The sequence below is a fragment of the Triturus cristatus genome, chromosome 3_1 (genome assembly GCF_964204655.1).
Source record: "Triturus cristatus chromosome 3_1, aTriCri1.1, whole genome shotgun sequence".
Taxonomy (NCBI): Eukaryota; Metazoa; Chordata; class Amphibia; order Caudata; family Salamandridae; genus Triturus; species Triturus cristatus.
The window spans coordinates 455897379-455915111 of NC_140583.1; the positions used below are offsets into that span (position 1 = coordinate 455897379).

Here is a 17733-nt window from a genome sequence, read left to right on the forward strand (position 1 = left end):
AGAGCAATGTCACAAAAGATAGAAGAGGGCAGGCGCCGTCCTTGTGCAGCACACCATTCTAACAATCAATCATTTGTAGAGCGCGCTACTCACCCATGAGGGTCTCAAGGCCCTAAAGGGGAGGCAGCTACAGGTCGAACAGCCATGTCTTGAGGCATCTCCTGAAGGTCAGCAGGTCCAGGGTCATACGTAGATGAGGGGGGAGGGTGTTCCACGTCGTAGCAGCGAGGTGAGAGAAGGATCTGCCGCCGGTGGTTGTTCGGCGGATGCGTGGGACGGTGGCGAGGTTGGCGGAGCGCAGTTGGCGGTTTGGGGTGTGGAAGGACAGTCGTTCATTGAGGTATGCTGGTCCGGCGTTGTGGAGTGCTTTGTGTGCATGGGTTAGAAGTTTGAAAGTGATCGTCTTGTTGACCGAGAGCCAGTGCAGGTCACGTAGGTGGGTGGTGATTCGGCTGTGGCGGGGGAGTCCGAGGATGAGGCGTGCGGAGGCGTTCTGTATACACTGGAGTCAGTGGTCGAAGTGGGCAGGATCGGAAGGGCACAGCGTGCCCCTACTTCTTTAATTCTATAGCTTCCGTTCCCCTACTTTATTATTTTGAACATGCGTCCTGGGACGTAAGAAATATCCAAGGCCTGCAGAGAAGGCTCGGCATTAGTGGCTGTTCGGGACGGGCGGGGAGCAGAGAAGGAAAAGGTCTCCGTCTCTTGCTTCCTGCCCAGACAAGACAAGGAAGGTGTCTGCTTCTGCTCTGGCAGCTGCCCCCCCCCCCCACCTTTCTTACTCTTATTCCCGCTTTCTGTCTAGCTCCTCTTGACTCAAGAAATAGTTCTCACCCTCTCTTTTTTCCAGTCGTTCATTTGTTCCCCTGTGAAATGGATGTAAAAAAGAAAAAACACTTTTACCGGAAATGCTGTTTTTGCCATTTTCCATTCCAAAGTGCAGCCACGGAAATAAAAGGTTCAAAATATGATAAATAAATAACTGAATAAAGCAAGACGGAGTGTTCTTAAAGCGGCCAGATTGATTTATTCACTCCAAACACATTAGCATCACTTTACAGAGTTTGCCATTGAAGCGCTACTTTTGTTTTCTTGTTTTTCTTTGAACAGCATTGTTTTTCCCCAGTGGGGAAGTGCACTAAACCTGGAGGTACTGCAATACCTGGTTGATGGGTAGATTGAAAAACAATGTGTACGGCGGCTTTATGTTCACAAATGTGGTCTTTTTACCATACTGCTTACGTTTTGTAAGCATATAAGCAGTGGACATTGAAATGGGTCCTTTCTGGGCCCTGTAGGTATGTCCTTAACTTTTCAGGCAAAAATACTCGTTGATTTCTGAATAATGACTGTAAAAGCGTTAAGTTCACTATGTTGTTCCTGCTTATATTTCATTATTTAATCTTTCATTCCCTATGAATGTTTGCTTTTTCCATGGTGTTGTTACTTTTTCCTTTAGGCAGCATATTGCTCTTGCCTAGTGCGTAATTTGAATTGAGCCGCATCCAGGTGTTTATAGCAGGTCAAATTGGATTGCGGTGGAAGGCAGTGTGAATTTCTCTCAGTGGGGCAGTATGGTGTGCAGTGAGGGAGCGGAGCTGTGGGCAGAGCTGTCGAATTTGGAACTGGAGAACCAGGTTCAGCCTTCATGAACATTCCCCCAGACCACTCTCCTGAGGAAGCACATTTCCATGCTAGACTTTAGAAGGCCCCGCAAAACTTGAAAAGCCCTAGTGTCTTAGCACCAGCAGATGGACCCTAGCAGTGGCAAGTCTGGGTTCACCTTGAAGGCTTATCCACCACAATCCATACTGAAGTTCACCTCCAGTCTTGCGGGCAAGCCTACGAAGTTGCATACCCTAGAGCAGAGCTTTCCAAACTGTGTGTCCCGACACAGTAGTGTCGCCTGCAAATGGTGGGTGTGTCGTGGGATGACACTGGTATAAACGGCACTTAGCACATAACTGCTGCTAATTAAGAGGCATGCCTTTGAAAGCTTTGTTCTCACTATGCCTCATCTATTGCATAACGTCTCCCAGTAAATGGTCTTTTAAAGACCTGTGAAGTACTCGGGTGCGGCTGTGTGAGGGTGACAGACAGAGGGAGACAGACAGAGATGGAGAGAGACAGAGAGGGAGGGAGACAGAGAGGGAGGGAGACAGAGAGGGAGGGAGACAGAGAGGGAGGGAGACAGCGGGAGACAGAGGGTGACAGACAGGGAGACAGACAGAGGGGGAGAGAGAGAGAGAGGGAGACAGCGGGAGGGAGAGGGAGACAGAGGGAGGGAGACAGACAGATGGAGAGAGAGAGGGAGGGAGACAGACAGACAGACAGAGGGAGACGGGGAGGGAGATGGAGGGAGACAGACAGGGAGGGAGATGGAGGGAGAGAGAGGGAGGGAGACAGACAGAGGGAGACAGAGACAGACAGAGGGAGACAGAGAGAGACGGAGGGAGACAGAGAGAGACGGAGGGAGACAGAGAGAGAGAGGGGGAGGGAGAGAGAGAGTGAGAGGGAGACCGAGACAGGGACAGAAAGAGACCGATAGGGGCAGAGAGGGAGACCGAGAGAGAAAGGGAGACAGAGTGAGTGAGACAGAGGGAGACAGAGAGAGAAAGAGAGGGAGAGAAAGAGAGAGGGAGTTAGAGAGAGAGGGAGAGAAAGAGACAGGGAGTTAGAGAGAGAGGGAGAGAGGGAGACAGACAGTGAGTGAGACAGAGAGATAGAGAGAGGGAGGGAGACAGAGAGAGAGATGTGTGTATGCCGGGTCTGGTGGCTCAGTGGACGGAGGCATCCGCTGCAGGGGCCTGTGTTCAACCTCATGGTCTCAAATTTGCTTGAAAATGCACCATTTGCCCACTTTTATTTCAAAATGTTCTTCTAGAGGCAGACCCCCCCCCCCTCCCCCCTCGAACCCACCTTTAAGTGGTTCGGGCTAGCTACACTGCCTTACTGTGTCCCAAAATGATGCATCTCCAAAATGTGTGTCGCCGACATGAAAAGTTTGGAAAGCTGTGCCCTAGAGCAACAGTGACTCTGTAACTGAGGTCACAGGACCTCTGAGAAGAGCTGGCTCTAGGGCTGTGTGACCGGTGTGACCACAACGGGCGCTGACTTTGAGTGGGGGCGTCGCATATTATGGTTTTAAAAGCACTTGATGCCTACTTCTTGGCCTACAGCAATTTTCGGCTATAATAAAAATGTCATAACTTCAGTGAATAAACTTCTTCCTAGTGCGAGATCGGAGTTTTGTCTAGTGGAAGTTTTGACTCATGGAAAGATAGCACAGAGGGTTAATTTGCCTGCTGCAAAGAAAATGTACCATGCCCATAACAAAGTGCACATATTGTAAATACGTCAGTGGGTTACTGCATTTGTCCTTTTGCTACTTGCAGTTTATAAGTTAAAATCCTAACAAAAGTGAGCTATTAACTTTCATCTAAGAGCTGCATACAAACTGCAAGGCATAAACTAGAGTGTTATGTTTTTTTCCATAGGCCTTTGATTATCCTAATGTTGCAAAAAGTGTTCATTTGGTTAGAAATCAATAATGATTATTAAAGAAAACCCCAATCAGGCTATTAAGTTGTAAATTTTGAGTTTGTGTTTCTCCAGATCAATCACTATTAAACGATTATACTGCTTACTAGTATGGTTATCATGCGACTCCTACACCTTGTAGTCCTTTGTCTTATGTAACATTTCCTATATAGTGATTTACACATGTAAAATTGATTGTCTCTGTGTATATTGTTGACGACGGAAACTCCATGGCTCGGACACAAATGGCTTGTGCTTCCACTTTAAAGCATATTTGGGACATTCTGTGATTATTAACATATCCCACTTTGTGAATTTATTTTAATGTCAATAACTCATATTAATCGTTAAATAATCATGTGTATCCATTGGTTGAATTACGTAACATAATAAGCTGTAACTGGTCAGCGAAATGCAAAACAAATACTAAAAATTGGGATGTTTTGCACATCCTGGCCACACCTCTAACTCCGCCCACTGATCCAATCCTCAGGTTATTCCCGCCCTCTGATTCTCCACCCACATTTCCCCTACTTTTTTTTCCCCCACTTCGACCACTGGCTGGAGTTTCTTCAGGAGTGTAGCCGAGGTTCCTGCATAGAGTGTGTTGCCATAGTCCAGCCTGCTGCTGACGAGCGCCTGGGTGACTGTTCTCTTGGTTTCAGGGGGGATCCATTTGTAGATTTTCCGAAGCATTCGGAGGGTATTGAAGCAGGAGGAGATGGCATTGACTTGCTGTGACATGGTGAGTCCAGGATGAACCCCAGATTGCGTGCGTTGTTAGTGGGGGTCGGGGCACCTCCCAGCGCGGTCGGCCACCAGGAGCCATCCCATGCGGAGGGTGTGAAGCCGAGAATGAGGACCTCCGTCTTGTCAGACTGGTCTTGCTATACTGCTAAACGGTATAAAAGTGTGTATTGAAAGATTTAAAAAATCCTCTAGTAAAAAAAAAACTTGGACGAAAGAATTCCAGCAACAAGCATACAAGATTTTGAAACCGCTGGTTTTCAACTCTGCATAATTACACTCTACTCAATACCACATAAATACACCCCAGATGAATCCACTCTATGCCACGAAGCAACAACCTGCATAAATACACTCTACACCATGCCACATAATTCCCCTCTACATAATTTCACTAAACGCCACACAGTTCCGGACCATACAATTTAACTCTACTCATTTCTATTCCAAACCACATAATTCCACAACAAACCACATAATTTCACTCCACAAAACAATTCCACTACACACCGAAAACATCCAATCCACACCACAAAATTCAACACCACACAATTCCACTCCACTACATGCCATTCCACAACACAAAATATCACTCCATGACACATATCCTTCCAGGTATTTCCACTACACTCAATACCACATAATTACTATCCAAATATTCCCACGGCACACTATGCCACATAGTTTCATTACAAATAACTCCACTCAACACCACAACAATTCCAATCCAACCAAACCTATGTACTTCCACTAAGAGAAAATATAAGAGCGCAGAATACAGAGCACAGAAGAAACCCTCGGGTTTAGAATAAACCAATGTGCTTTGGTCATTAAATTACACAGTCGAAAACTCGTCACTTACACTTCCTCCTCCTTATCACTGCAGTTGGCTTCCGCGCCAGGGATCTCGTAAGCACACGCGCTTTCGAAGACAGCGCTCACGGTGCTGAGGAGACTCTGACGCATTTGAAATTCGCTCCGTCCCCCAACTACCCGGCCCGCCTTCCATTGGCCCGCCCTTCTGATTTGCATTGACGTCAGTAAAGATCAACAGGCCATTGCTTGCGGCTGTTTTAATTGGATCTGCCGCTGTCAAATGCAGTGGTGAGGAAAAGGATGGGAAAACGTGGAGAAAAAAGAAACGGACAGGGAAAAAAATCTTTTTTCTTTCGCTGAATAACAGGGAAGTCTTTTACTTCACCTTTGGGGCAATATTAGCAGATACTTTGATGTTTAATAAATCAATTGTCAGTTTTAAGCTAACTGCCTGCAAATAAACACTTCTACGAGGAGGTCGTCATTAAAAAGATCAACATGTTTAGTGTGTACGTAGAGTGTTTAGTTTTGCTCGCTGTCTCTGTCTTCCCCTTCCGATTTTGTACAAGTCGTTAAACGGTTAAACGGTTTGGAAGACGGATAATGGAGGTGCCCTGGGTCTGCCTGGCTTCTGCCCACCCGTGGTCCGGTTATGGGCACAGCCAGTGGGGTCTGAGCCCGTTTCAGTGGTCCGGTTACGGGCACAGCCAGGAGTCTAGGCTCGTTCCCCGAAACGGTGCCGCATGGGGGAGGAGGGCGCGATCGCCTCCCGTACGCACAGGGCGGCAGCGCGGAGAGTCCGCTCACGTCGCTGTGAGGGAGGAGGGATGCGGCGGCGCTGCTGCTGTAGCAGGAGATGAGCCCGGCCAGCCGCAGCCTGTAGCAGGAAGCAGAGGGGAGGGAGGGGGCAACCCGGTGAAGGATTCTCCACTCCCCCTGCACGGAAAAAAATCACATAAAAACGGTGGGTGATGCGAGGGGCACCGCTTCAGCTGCTGTTGAACTTGATGGGCTGGAGAATTGCTCGTTGTTTTGCTAAGGTGTGCTGGCGAAACAAATTCGCCTAAACAGGGGCTGCTGGGTGCTTCTGGATCGGGTGGACGCCTGCGAAGAGCGACTCTTTTCACTGGGCTCGGGGTGTTCAGGTACTGGAAGCGGTGAATGAGGAAGAGTGGGGACACACGTCATTACGGAGCCCTTGACAGAAGGACCCGGGCTTTCCTCTGGCTTTGATTTCATGTTTTCACCACCAGGAAGAAAAGGCAGAGGGTGTTCTTTTGCCTCTCTCCGGGCCGCATCTCTCTCTCTCCAGGGCACTGGTGACATGCTGGAGGAGGACACCACGGAGAGCGAATATCCGCTGGAGGAGGACACCACGGAGAGCGAATATCCGCTAGAGCGTCCCACACACTGAGACTAACTGAGGAGGAAGGAAGGTCTGGGGGGTCGTTGTGTCAAAAAGTGCCACCTAGGCATGGGCTGCGCTCCGAGTATTCACATCTCTGACAGCAGGGTGGTGTACCACAGTGGCAAGGAGTCCGAGGACTCAGCCACCCCCCGGGAACCCGACAACCAGGCCCCCGGAGCTCCGGTAAAGTCCACCTCCACATACAAGCTGCGGGCACCCTCGTACAAGAAGGACCGGGGAGAGAGCATGGAGGCGGACACTCGCATCAGCGGATCCAGTGTGAAGGTAAAGGCTCACGCCTTGCTGCTACCACTCAAACTGTTGAATAAACTGCAATATTTTGATCTTACGCACTTTTTTATGACCTGCACTCGCACAACGCGATTTCCTAATGAACCGTAGAAGATATCATATGGCTGTATATTTCTTCATGCAGTGGGGACGCATTCCCAACATCCTTCTTGAATATTGAGCCTGGTAGGACTACGTTTAAGCTCTTCCTATTTTCCATGTACTACCTACCATAAATTCCTCTTTTTAGACGTCCCTTCCACAACAGTTTGAATGGTTTATGGTTGCTGAATTCCTAATCTATATTTTGCAGATGTTTATCATAATATTACCACCGTTACGTTTTGTTACACCGTGTGAATATCTTCATTAATTTCCCTTTGAGTTTTAGGACTCTCCTCCACCGTCATCCTTAGATGCTAACTGTTTTCCTTGGTTGACCATTAAGAGACACTTGTTTCTGTAAGTCTTGTGGAGGTAATAGTCGACTCATCACCCATGCCTGACTGGTGTCTTGGAATTGCATGTCCTTCTTCCCCATAGGGGACGAGGGTTGCTCCCACTACTACACATCTGCTTTTGGTTGGGTTCTCGCTGCAGAAGTACCATATACATACATACATACATACATACATACATACTAGATTAGAAAGTGGCAGTACGGGTAGCAGTAAAACTCGTAAGCTTTTCTTTATGAACAACCACAAGGAGTGAGACTTGTGGATGAGACACCGGCGCTGTATCTTATGCGGGCATATTGTGGCCATAGATCACTTCTGATCCAACAATGCTCCCAAAAAAGAGAAATTGGATGGCAATTAAGGGTGAATACTCCACCCCTTTCTTAGAGGATTAAAGTGGATGCACTTTAACATTTATCAAGGACAATTAACTAGTCAAAGTTCCTTCTTTCCAAATTCTGTGTCCTCAGTGAGGCTTAGTCAGGAATCACATTTTGCTTGGTCTGTACTAATACCAGGATATACACTTGCTCATTAAGAGAATATGGTTGTCTGGCCATAGCAGTCTCCAATAAGCATGACCAGTGGTGGCTGGTGGATTTTGAAAGTGGTGAGGCGAAAAATGTTGTTCCCTAATATGAGCGAGCGAGCCCGAACTGCAAAAGGAAGGTGCGGGGGGGTTCACCCCCTGCAAGAAAACTTTGAAAAAAATTGATTCAAGTAGTGGGTTTTACACCACATATTTACTGCAAATTGTTGAAAAAAAGGGGGATTCAAACATAGCATTTTGAAGCACAGGTGTGAAGAAAACATTAGAATCAGGTCTAAGTGAGACCTACACTTGAATTTCAAATTAGTAAGAAGCCCTGTATGCTCACATACCTGATTAACAAACTTTCAAGCACATTTTAGATATTGGTGTAGAGATGCTCAAAATGTAGCCTTGCTGCAGTAAGATGAACCCTCTCATGCCCAGGGTGGTTGCTTTGTTCCTTCCACTCAAAGGTGCAGCCTTATAGGGCAGGGGATTGGTGGTAAATGCTATACTCGGCATCATGCAGAAGCAGCAGGAGGAAGGGAGGTAGAGGGATGCCTGACATGCCTGAAGGGGTTGTTGCTGCCATTGTTTAAAGGACAAGGTTCCTTCTCCCATTGGTGACATAGTGGAAAGGTGGGCCTGAAATCCAGCTAACAATGGCTTCAAGAAGGCAGCAATGCTAGATCACCAGTTGACTGGAATAAGTTAGTACATGGAATTAATAAATTGATTTTCTTGTTCTAGGTGCATCTCACGTCAGACGTGTTGTCTGACGTGAGATTCAACAAGCAAACACTGTTCATTACTTCAGTGTAGGGAATCAGTTCTGATACTGTAGTCCTGTGAAGAGCGCTGGAGGCAGGGGTGTGAGAACGGACCTCTGTCACACGCTTAATCACCTCCGTGGAGATCGCATAAGCCGATACGCTGAGAAGCAATGTGTGCCTCGTTTGCACGGTGCAGACCCCGGGCTCGCCCGCTGTCTGGGGGTCTGGAGAAGTAATGGCGCCCCAGGGCCTCTTTGGGAGCCTAGCCTAGGGCGGAGGAGGACCCACAGCTGTCCAAGGGACAGACCTAGAGCTAGGGTTAATGGCTGCACCGGCAGGCATTGTCCGGTTGGGAAGGGGCAATCTGGTGAAGCACCGAAAAATCAACAGAAAAAAAGCTCGAGAAGCACTTCAAAGCACTAACATAACATCAAAAACAAATTGTTTTGTGTAGTCCTTCAGAATGCACCGTTTGTAAGCTCTGAAACACATATAATGCTTAACATGCTCATTCAAACTCCTAAAAGATGAATCATAGACTGCTCCAAAGTGTTAACCATACATCTAAACACCAGACTAGAGACACCCAAAATACGACAAAATAAATGCGTAATCGTAGGCACGTTCCAAAACACCAGAACTCCAAACCACCTGACCGCACACTGCTAAACATCAGAATAAAGGTAGCTATCACACTCATTAAAACTAAAAAAACACTTTTGAACTGACATCCCGACTGCTACACATGCTCAGAAACCTGCATATTAACATAACAAGACAAAGCCAACCATATTGGCTTTTCTATATTGATTTTTTTTAATCCCCAGTAAAGCAACAAACTAACAGCACGACAGGAGCAGTGCAGAATTCCATACGATATAAGGGAATATTCACAACACAGGTGGCAGTGCATGCTTTACCGCAGATGTAAACACGTACAGCCCTTACGACAGCAGTGCAAGCTTCATTCACATATACAAAACAGTAATGGCACAGGAGGCCTAAGTGCACACTTTTCATACACACAGTGCAGCATGTGCAGTGCCAATATAATATTTCCTCAATTGCTCGTAATTGCTAACACAAGCAGCACATGACTGTTAGCCCACAAGCAGTAACAGAAAACACACAAAAAGCATAGAATGTGCAGCAGTCATGCAAATGTCAATGACTACATGTTTGTGCGATGGCGTATGTGGGTGCATGTGTGATGAGTGCCTTTTGGAGTGATGTTGTGTGACGCAAGTGTTTAATGGGCTGTGAAGTGTGCTGGTATGAGTCATTACGTTTTAGAGCGTGTGGTAATGACTTGTGCAGCTGTGTGATGCTGTGTGTGTGTATATATGTTATGGTTTTCTATTGCCATGACGTCTATGTGTATTTTCTAAGCTTAGCATCTGACAACTTTACATATATTTCTTATAGCGTAGCCAGCTCTGCGATGTGTGAAGCTAGCAACGATTTTACAAAAAAAAACAAAAGCAGCAACAAAGGGCCCCGTGTTGCAGCAGAAATGTTCCCCCTGCTGTTCAGGTCTAAGTGTGATGCATTACAGCTTACAGTATTGCTAAAAGCCATACATTTTCTCTTCTCTAGTGCCGGAACAGATGTGCTTTGTGAGACAGTCAAAATATTTCTGCTTTTAATGAATCTACATTTTTTTTTATAGTGTGGACAGCCCATCGGTTAAGTTTTACAAAAAACGTTACAATACATAACATGCACTGAGAAAGCCAAAAGGCGGTCAGACAACGCCAGACCATTTTGGTATTGCCTATGCATTTTTTTTGTGCTTGAGAGCTTCCATAGCCAAAGTAATATTTCCTGTAGCACTAGAACATGTGATTTATGGTATGTTCTCCGTCACCCTTGATCTAAGAAGCGTGCTAATTACTGTATTTATAACATTTTGCAATACCATTCCATTGTTTTTTTGCTTTATTATATATAATGCAGACACAGGTCTGTATGGAGGTAGACTACAGAAGGGTGGCGTGCCCGGTGTAGAGTTAAATATAAACTCCCCCACATTTGGAGGGTTTGACCCTCCTTGGACTGACCTTCCAAAATGGTCGCATTGTTTCGAATAGGTTTACCCGTCAAAATACACTTGATCGTACACTCCTTGGAGGCCTACAAAAGGTTGAGGGGCACGATGAAGGGTGTGACTGGCCCTGCCATGGAAGTGGGGGGGAATGAGGCAGCTGAACGGATCCCATGTACAAAATGGCAGATAGAAAGCAGGGAGTAGCTGCAACCCACACCAAAATCACAGATGGGACGTGGGAGGGGCTTGAAGAGCACCACAGGTACAAAAGCACAAACTGGGTGTGGAAGGGGCTTCTGGGGTAGGTACAGAATGACAGATCGGGGATGGGGAAGGAAGGAGGTGCTGGTGGGGATGTGATCATCCAGATACAGTTGCAGATGGGGAGCTGGGGGTTGCTTTGTTCCTCGGTCTCACCGACCACATTCTCGTTTTCCTAAACCTATATGTACCTCTCATCTCTCACGTTGTCTTCATTTCTCTGCAGCTGTTCATTTCATTTGTCGTTCTGTTGGGGAGGGGTGGGGGAGTGGGGAGTCCAGCGAGCTGCTCTTGTGTTTCTTACTTAATTCTCCAGTTTGTGGTTTGCCCTGGACCAGTTTCCACTTTAGACTCTGCTGCGCCTCGACCCGTTTCCAATCTTCCCCAGCCCAGTCTGAGCTATGCCCCTTGTCCTGAGGGAGAGAGGATATGCTCTTCAATAGGACTTTTTAATGTTTAAACCTCTCTCTGCTTTCAATTAGAACATCGCCTGCAAAAATAATAAAAGCCACAAACTGACCTCTGTCTCCCCGGAACTCCAACTCTCAAGTAATTCCCGTCTGCAGGGTCTTGGATTTAGGCTAAAAATGTCAAGTTTCTTTCCCCAACCTCCTAGAATATTCATCCAGGCCCAAGTGTTACACAGAACGATCCAGTTGGACCAGGTTTTCCGTTACTCGTGTCTCTCATTCCAACTATGGCAGATTGCATGTCCTTTTTGCGCCAACACTATAAAACTATCACTTCGAAACGGAACACTTACAAAGGCACCACTCCTCATCGTGGAGGGGTTGGGGGGCCGGAGGGGTTTAATTAATATAAAATAAAACTCACCGTCCTGGCCGCATCCCGACTCCCACAGTCCCGCGTTTTCCTGCAGCTCTTCTCAGACAGAAAGCTGTGGCAGCTGCCACCCACAGGCAGCCTCCGCCAATCACAACGCTGCAAGACGCAGCTGGAGAGCGCCCCAGCCGGGTCCAATTTCTCTATGTAGGCTGCTGCATGCAGCCAACATAGAGAAAAGGGGGAGTGCGCATGACTGATTTGCTCGGCCCTGGGGCCGACCAAAGCAGTCAGGCCCACAACATTGGGCAAGCCACTCAGCCCTGCCCTCGAACAGGACCGCCCACCCGCCCTCCCACAACCAGGCACTTCTGCTTTCTCGCAGTGCGAGAAAGCGTGGGGGGGGGTTGGTTGAAGAGCTAATGGGAAGGATTTCTAGATCCTTGTTGCTCTGTCGGAGAACGCTTATATACATATGTAAAAAAAATATAAAATTTACTGTTGTGTTCTGCAGGGCTGTTTTACATTTTTAAATGGAAAGAAGAGCTGCATAATTAGCTTTTTCTACATTGTTTAGTTTACCCTTCTCTATAATTTGGTGCTGCACTGCTCCATAATTTTAGAGGTACTGGAAATACATTACAAAACATGATGTAAATTGACCACAAAAAACCTTTTGGGACAGTCCAATGTCAGTAATATGCTTAGAACTCATATGCATTGCACAGCACGTGCCCTTTCAATAATGGCCGTGCCATTGCAAGGTATAGTTTTTGAGAGGTAGTGTTTGCTATCTAAGTATGTGTATGCCCTCAAACCTATCAAAACGCCACCCCTGTTTCGAATCCTGGATAGATGATTTTTGAGTTACTTGATTTTATTTCCCATTGGTAATTAGAATGTTTGAGAATCTATCAAAAGTAACATTTTTAAATTCTAATATCCTGCCACTCATTATAATCTACATGGAGAATTAATGTTATGAATCACTCTTGAAACTCTCATGTGGGAAACTTAACACATACACACTGGAGAAGGTTTGTCCAAGGTGGTCATAGTTGACCAAGATTGTATAGATCTCTTTATAAGTGTCTAAGTCATGTGTATAACTGCTAGAAGTTGAAATTCAGTTCCTTTGCCTTGCATACAGATACCTGTGTATACATGTGTAAAGACCCAGGCTATAAAAAAATCCAAAATGTTATGGTATGTCTCAGTGCACACACATCTTTGTGTCAGACGCGATTCCTCCTGGCACAGTATCTGGTACTCTTCTTATGTTCTTTTCTATCCCTGACACCACTCCTAAACACAACAAAGAATAATTTGGTCGAATAATGTAGTGGCCAGTAGCCTCAAAATAGTTGTATTACAAAGGTCCGTAAGATAATTTTGTGTATCTCAAGCATTGCAAGATGTCCATAAATAAAGATTATAGTCGCATAATTTTTGACCCACATGTTTTCTTCCTATTGGGATGTGGTAAAATTATGGGAAATATGAACACCGTTCACCTGAAGATTTTTGGGACGGCACCTGCTGGCAACCATGACCTCTGGCCTGGCATATACCAATATGGTTGTGTGCAACTTGTGAACCGTGATTGCTGGTTTCCTGATAGGTCTAGCAACAATATGAATGAAAATTTGGGATAGCATAGGCACCATGCATGTTTAAGTTGCAGCTTCAACACCCAAGTTATTTTTTGTCTTTCCGTTGCTCGAATATCATTTTACCCTGTTTTCTTCCTATGTTCCTACCATTTTGTGGTTTCCGGGAGGGAGGATATGGAGGCTGTTGAGGACTGTATATAAGAGAAGAGATTAAATTGCTTAAAGCACCACCAGACTCAGTGAAACAAACTTCCTGATGCACACTTGCCATGTGTGACGCAAAGTTGTGTGGACAAATTGCTGCTTACATTGAGCAAATTGCAGATTCATATCAGGATAACTTTACGTTTTGTTACCTATGTTGGCCTCTGTAAGACATGCATGAAGGGAGGAATTATCCGAAAGGGTTAAAAATCTATTTTTTGTCTGGAACCGAGGCCTTATTGACTGAACACAAGTAATAGTTTGTTCCCATTTTACAATTCAAGCGCCTGCATATGGAGTACTTTTGTTTACATTTACATGGCCTATTAACACGATTCACAATGCGTCCAATTTCTTAAAAAATATAAGCAATGCTAGACTTTACGTTATGGTTTAACAGCAATAACCCACATTATACGTACATGCTTATTTTCATAGTGCATATTTATTATAAACCAGTTTTTTTTCTTTGAAAGGCCACATTAAATCATTTCATGATCTATTTCATAAAGTTGTTTTTCGTATTGTTGCAGCTACACTTTTTTTATTTAACGTAGAAAATAATAAAACAGTGCTGCCTAGTTTTTGCTCTGAGTTTAGCTGGAATCAGAATTTCCATTGGAACTTCCTTGATGTCCATTTTTAGGTCTCGCCTAGGCAGCGCATGCGCTGTTTCATCGAGAGATACAGTATAGTGGGGAAAGCTCCGCCCACTTTCCACCTATTCTTTTGATTGTCCGAATTCCTAAATGCTGCAATCTGATTGGTTTTCCTCAACATAGTCCCGCCTCCTGACGGCCTTGTCGTCATTTTTCTCCTTCCATAGCTATCAGCCCCTTTACTTTTACAACTGTTTTCTTCCCCTGCCTCCTCCATTCCCTCCTGCAGTCCCTCACTTTTCTGCCCAGCACAACCTCTCCACCCACTCCTGTTCCTGCATTGTGGGACGCCCACAGTTTTATTTACAATGCAATAGGACTCGCATAAATACGAGTCCTATTGCATTTGTAAATTGGCTCGCTTCATTCGCACTCTATTTTGCCTGACTTGTCCCTCTCGCATGCGTGAGATGCTATACATCGTACGCATGCGCTCCAAAAGTCTGCTTCAACCTCTTGTTACTTTCTGTTTCCTAAGTGCTTTTGCTGATTTGTGGTGTTTCTGGAAGCATGGAGTTATGCCCGCCATAATCAGGTCTGTTTAAATTCTTTTTCTCGATGAATGCGTGGAGTGTACACGCTAAAGTGGAGCTCAGTCGAATTCCGAAGCCAGTGTCCATGGTTTGGTAACTCGTACAACTGCAATGCCCTACGTGATCGAACCCTGCTAACATGCAGCATCCTGCAGATGCTACGCGCACACCTTTTTTTATTTATTTTTAATAGCGGACACATTTCTATGTCTTGTTTGTTGGAGTGCTTGACATTCCTCGGAGTCTATGGTCTGTGTTATTGATGCCTGCAGCCTTTCCTGGTTTCTGACAGGGAGTAGGTACGGAGCAGGAGAGAAGAAGCAGGCAGGCGGGGCGGCTACGGAGCGAGGCCAAACGGAGGTTGTCTCTGCCTACTGCCGTCTGCCAGGCTTACTCTCGCCTGGGGTCGCTGCAGGAGCAGCTGCCTTGGAGGCGATCGCCGCTGCATAGGAGGCCGCTCTGCTTCAAGATGAGACATAACCCTGCAGCAAGACCCGTCGCGCCCTTTCACACACCCACAGGTGGACCAAGTAACCCCTGCCCATCCCCCCTCTCGGCTTGATAAGAGGCACCATTCGTCCAATGGGGTGGAGGAGTTACGGAGTCTAGAGGGGGCGGGGTTGACAGCACTTACACCCAGATGCCGGGCTGGGGGCTTGGGGCTGTAACAGCAGGGAGCTGGCTCCCACCCCCTTTGAAGCCGGACCATGCTGGAGGAAGTGACGGTCCTCCCTTACTGGAAAGAGAGAGAGCCGCGGGGAGGGCAGAGCAGCACCATCCCGGGATCTCACGGCAGAGCCAGGACAGAACAGCAGCCAGTCCTGGGACAAGAGAATCACCATCCCCCGGAGTGCTGCCCTCCCCCGCCAGACTCTGTGGGAAACATTCTGCAAACTTTAGAAAGTTTCAGAACCCGGAGAGCAGGTGGGGAGTAGTGTGTTTTTGGCTCCACTCCCCCCGCATCGTTCAGGCCTGCAGCTCTTGCTCCGCATTGAACTCTCCCCTGTCTTCTATGACAGTGGGCACTCCCTCACCAAGACTCCTCTCCGTAACGTGTTCGCTCATCCTTCGATGCTCCACTTCACAACTAAACCTCTACTCGCTTCTATCACTTGACTCTCTTCTGGCCAAAATTTCTCTCAGCCCATTTTGTCCTGTTTATGTCGGTTTCCCCTGTTTGCTTCCCTCAATTGTTTCTTCCACCCCTTCCTCCACACTCCCTGCTTCACTCGTAACTTTACTCGCACAGAACAGCTATCTTAAACATTGGGTGCATTTCAAGTGCAATTTGTGTGCTACATTTTACTTCGGTTTCATTTCTTTCACTGGGTGTATGCCGGTGGGACCCTATGCGCTCGTTCTCCCGTCAAGACACATGCTTCACGAACGGGTCTTGTACAGTACCGCTAGATTAAATACAGACAGCACATTGAAGAAATGCCTTACTGTGGACAGCAGTATGGAAACAGTGAAGGGAAAAACATCTTGAGGAACGTCAGTAACCCGACTGTGTACTGTGCTACTGGGGAGTTTTCTTTTGCCATATCATGGACATATGACATAACTGCCATTGGCGAAGGGGATATATCTTCGGACTGAGAGCTGGCATTTAATGGTTTTATCCTTAATTAATGTATTTTACACCTCACATTGCACTCGTGTATTATTGTTTTTATAACTGGGTTTTGATTGAGGCTTACTGTCTTGAATGTTTTGATTATGTTGCTCTACTACGGACATGGGCATTGTGATGTCTATTACCCAGCCGTTCTGTCCTTGATAAACTCATCCTTTTCACTGGTTGGTTGTTGTTTGACTCAGAGTGTTGTTTTTAGAACCACCGTAAGAGTGTAGTGTGTGGAGGTTGTTAGGGGACTGTAGCATGCTATGAAGGAGCCATTTGGTGGCCGGTGTGATTGGCATTACATTTTAGAACTATAATAATCCTTCCACTATAGCTAAACGGAAGGAGATTGAAGGCGCTCAAACACACACCAAACCTAATAAATGCGCCAGAAAAACAAAGTACTCATGCACCCTCAGTCAAACAGATGATCTGATTGAGGAGGTCGAGACCATATTCAATCCTCTTATCCCCAGCCACACCAAGGCCCCGGAGAATAGAAAAAAATCAAAATACCTGATATTTCTGGGAAGAAGCTAGATAAGGAACTAGCAAGTAGGACCAAACCTTCTGCGAGTTCGGTGTGTCCACAGCTTGCAGTTATGGATGGGGAACTATCTTGTGACCATTATTATTATTAACACTTATAGAGCGCGCGGCTACTTCCAACGGAACTGTCCCGGCGCTAGCATCCTATCTAAGGGAGGAGAGACCAGGAAGGATCACTGTATTTAGGGCAGGCCAATAAGCCAGGTTTTAAGAGCCTTCCTAAAAAGCATTTCCACCTCTATATTTCTCAGATCATTAGGCATAATATTCCATAATGTAGATGTTTTAACAGAGAATGCACGGCCGCCCGTCCTTGGCTTCCTAAAACGAGGCGTGACCAAAAGGTTCCAACTGTTAGATCTGAGTGTTCTCACTTGACGGTATTTCTGGAGCCTCCGCTTCAGATAATGAGGACCTACCCCTCTTATTACTCTATGAGCCAATACAAGAGCTTTAAACTGAACTCTTCTCCTCACCGGAAGCCAGTGTAGGCTGCGTAAATGGGGGGTAATGTGATATCGCAGTGGCACATTTCTAATCAGCCTGGCTGCTGCATTTTGAATACGCTGTAGTCTCCTCATCAGATACTCTGGGAGACCAATATATAGGCTATTAGCATAGTCAAGTTGGGAGGTAATTAGGGCATAAACCACTGACTTCCTGCAATCCATCGGCAGGAAGTGAAGAAATCTACGCAAAGCCTTAAGTGTCCAAAAGCACTGGGAGGAGACATGTGTAATTTGTGCCTTACCTGTGAGTTGCGAATCAAACCTGAAACCCAAATTCCTCACCGAGGACACAGGTAGCTGGGGCGGATTTAGCTCAGCTGGCCACCATAGCTCCGTACGTGGAGGAATTGGTTGATTACAAAATAAGACCTCCGTCTTATCAG

The 17733-nt window shown here is 46.3% G+C and overlaps 1 protein-coding gene across 6 annotated transcripts in view; it reads left to right on the top strand.

The window, feature by feature from the left end:
* The window catches only part of PDE8A (phosphodiesterase 8A), a 2267087-nt gene that overhangs the window by 396376 nt on the left and 1852978 nt on the right, over positions 1 to 17733 (top strand). For 3 of the 6 annotated variants that reach the window (XM_085644264.1, XM_085644267.1, XM_085644265.1), the window contains exon 1: positions 5682 to 6796. The exons of the other annotated variants lie outside the window; for them this stretch is intronic. In XM_085644264.1, coding sequence (XP_085500390.1) covers positions 6578 to 6796 — 219 coding nt within the window. In that variant the 5' untranslated portion in view covers positions 5682 to 6577. Of the gene's footprint in view, positions 1 to 5681; positions 6797 to 17733 lie in introns of those variants that run through there. 6 annotated transcript variants of the gene reach the window in all.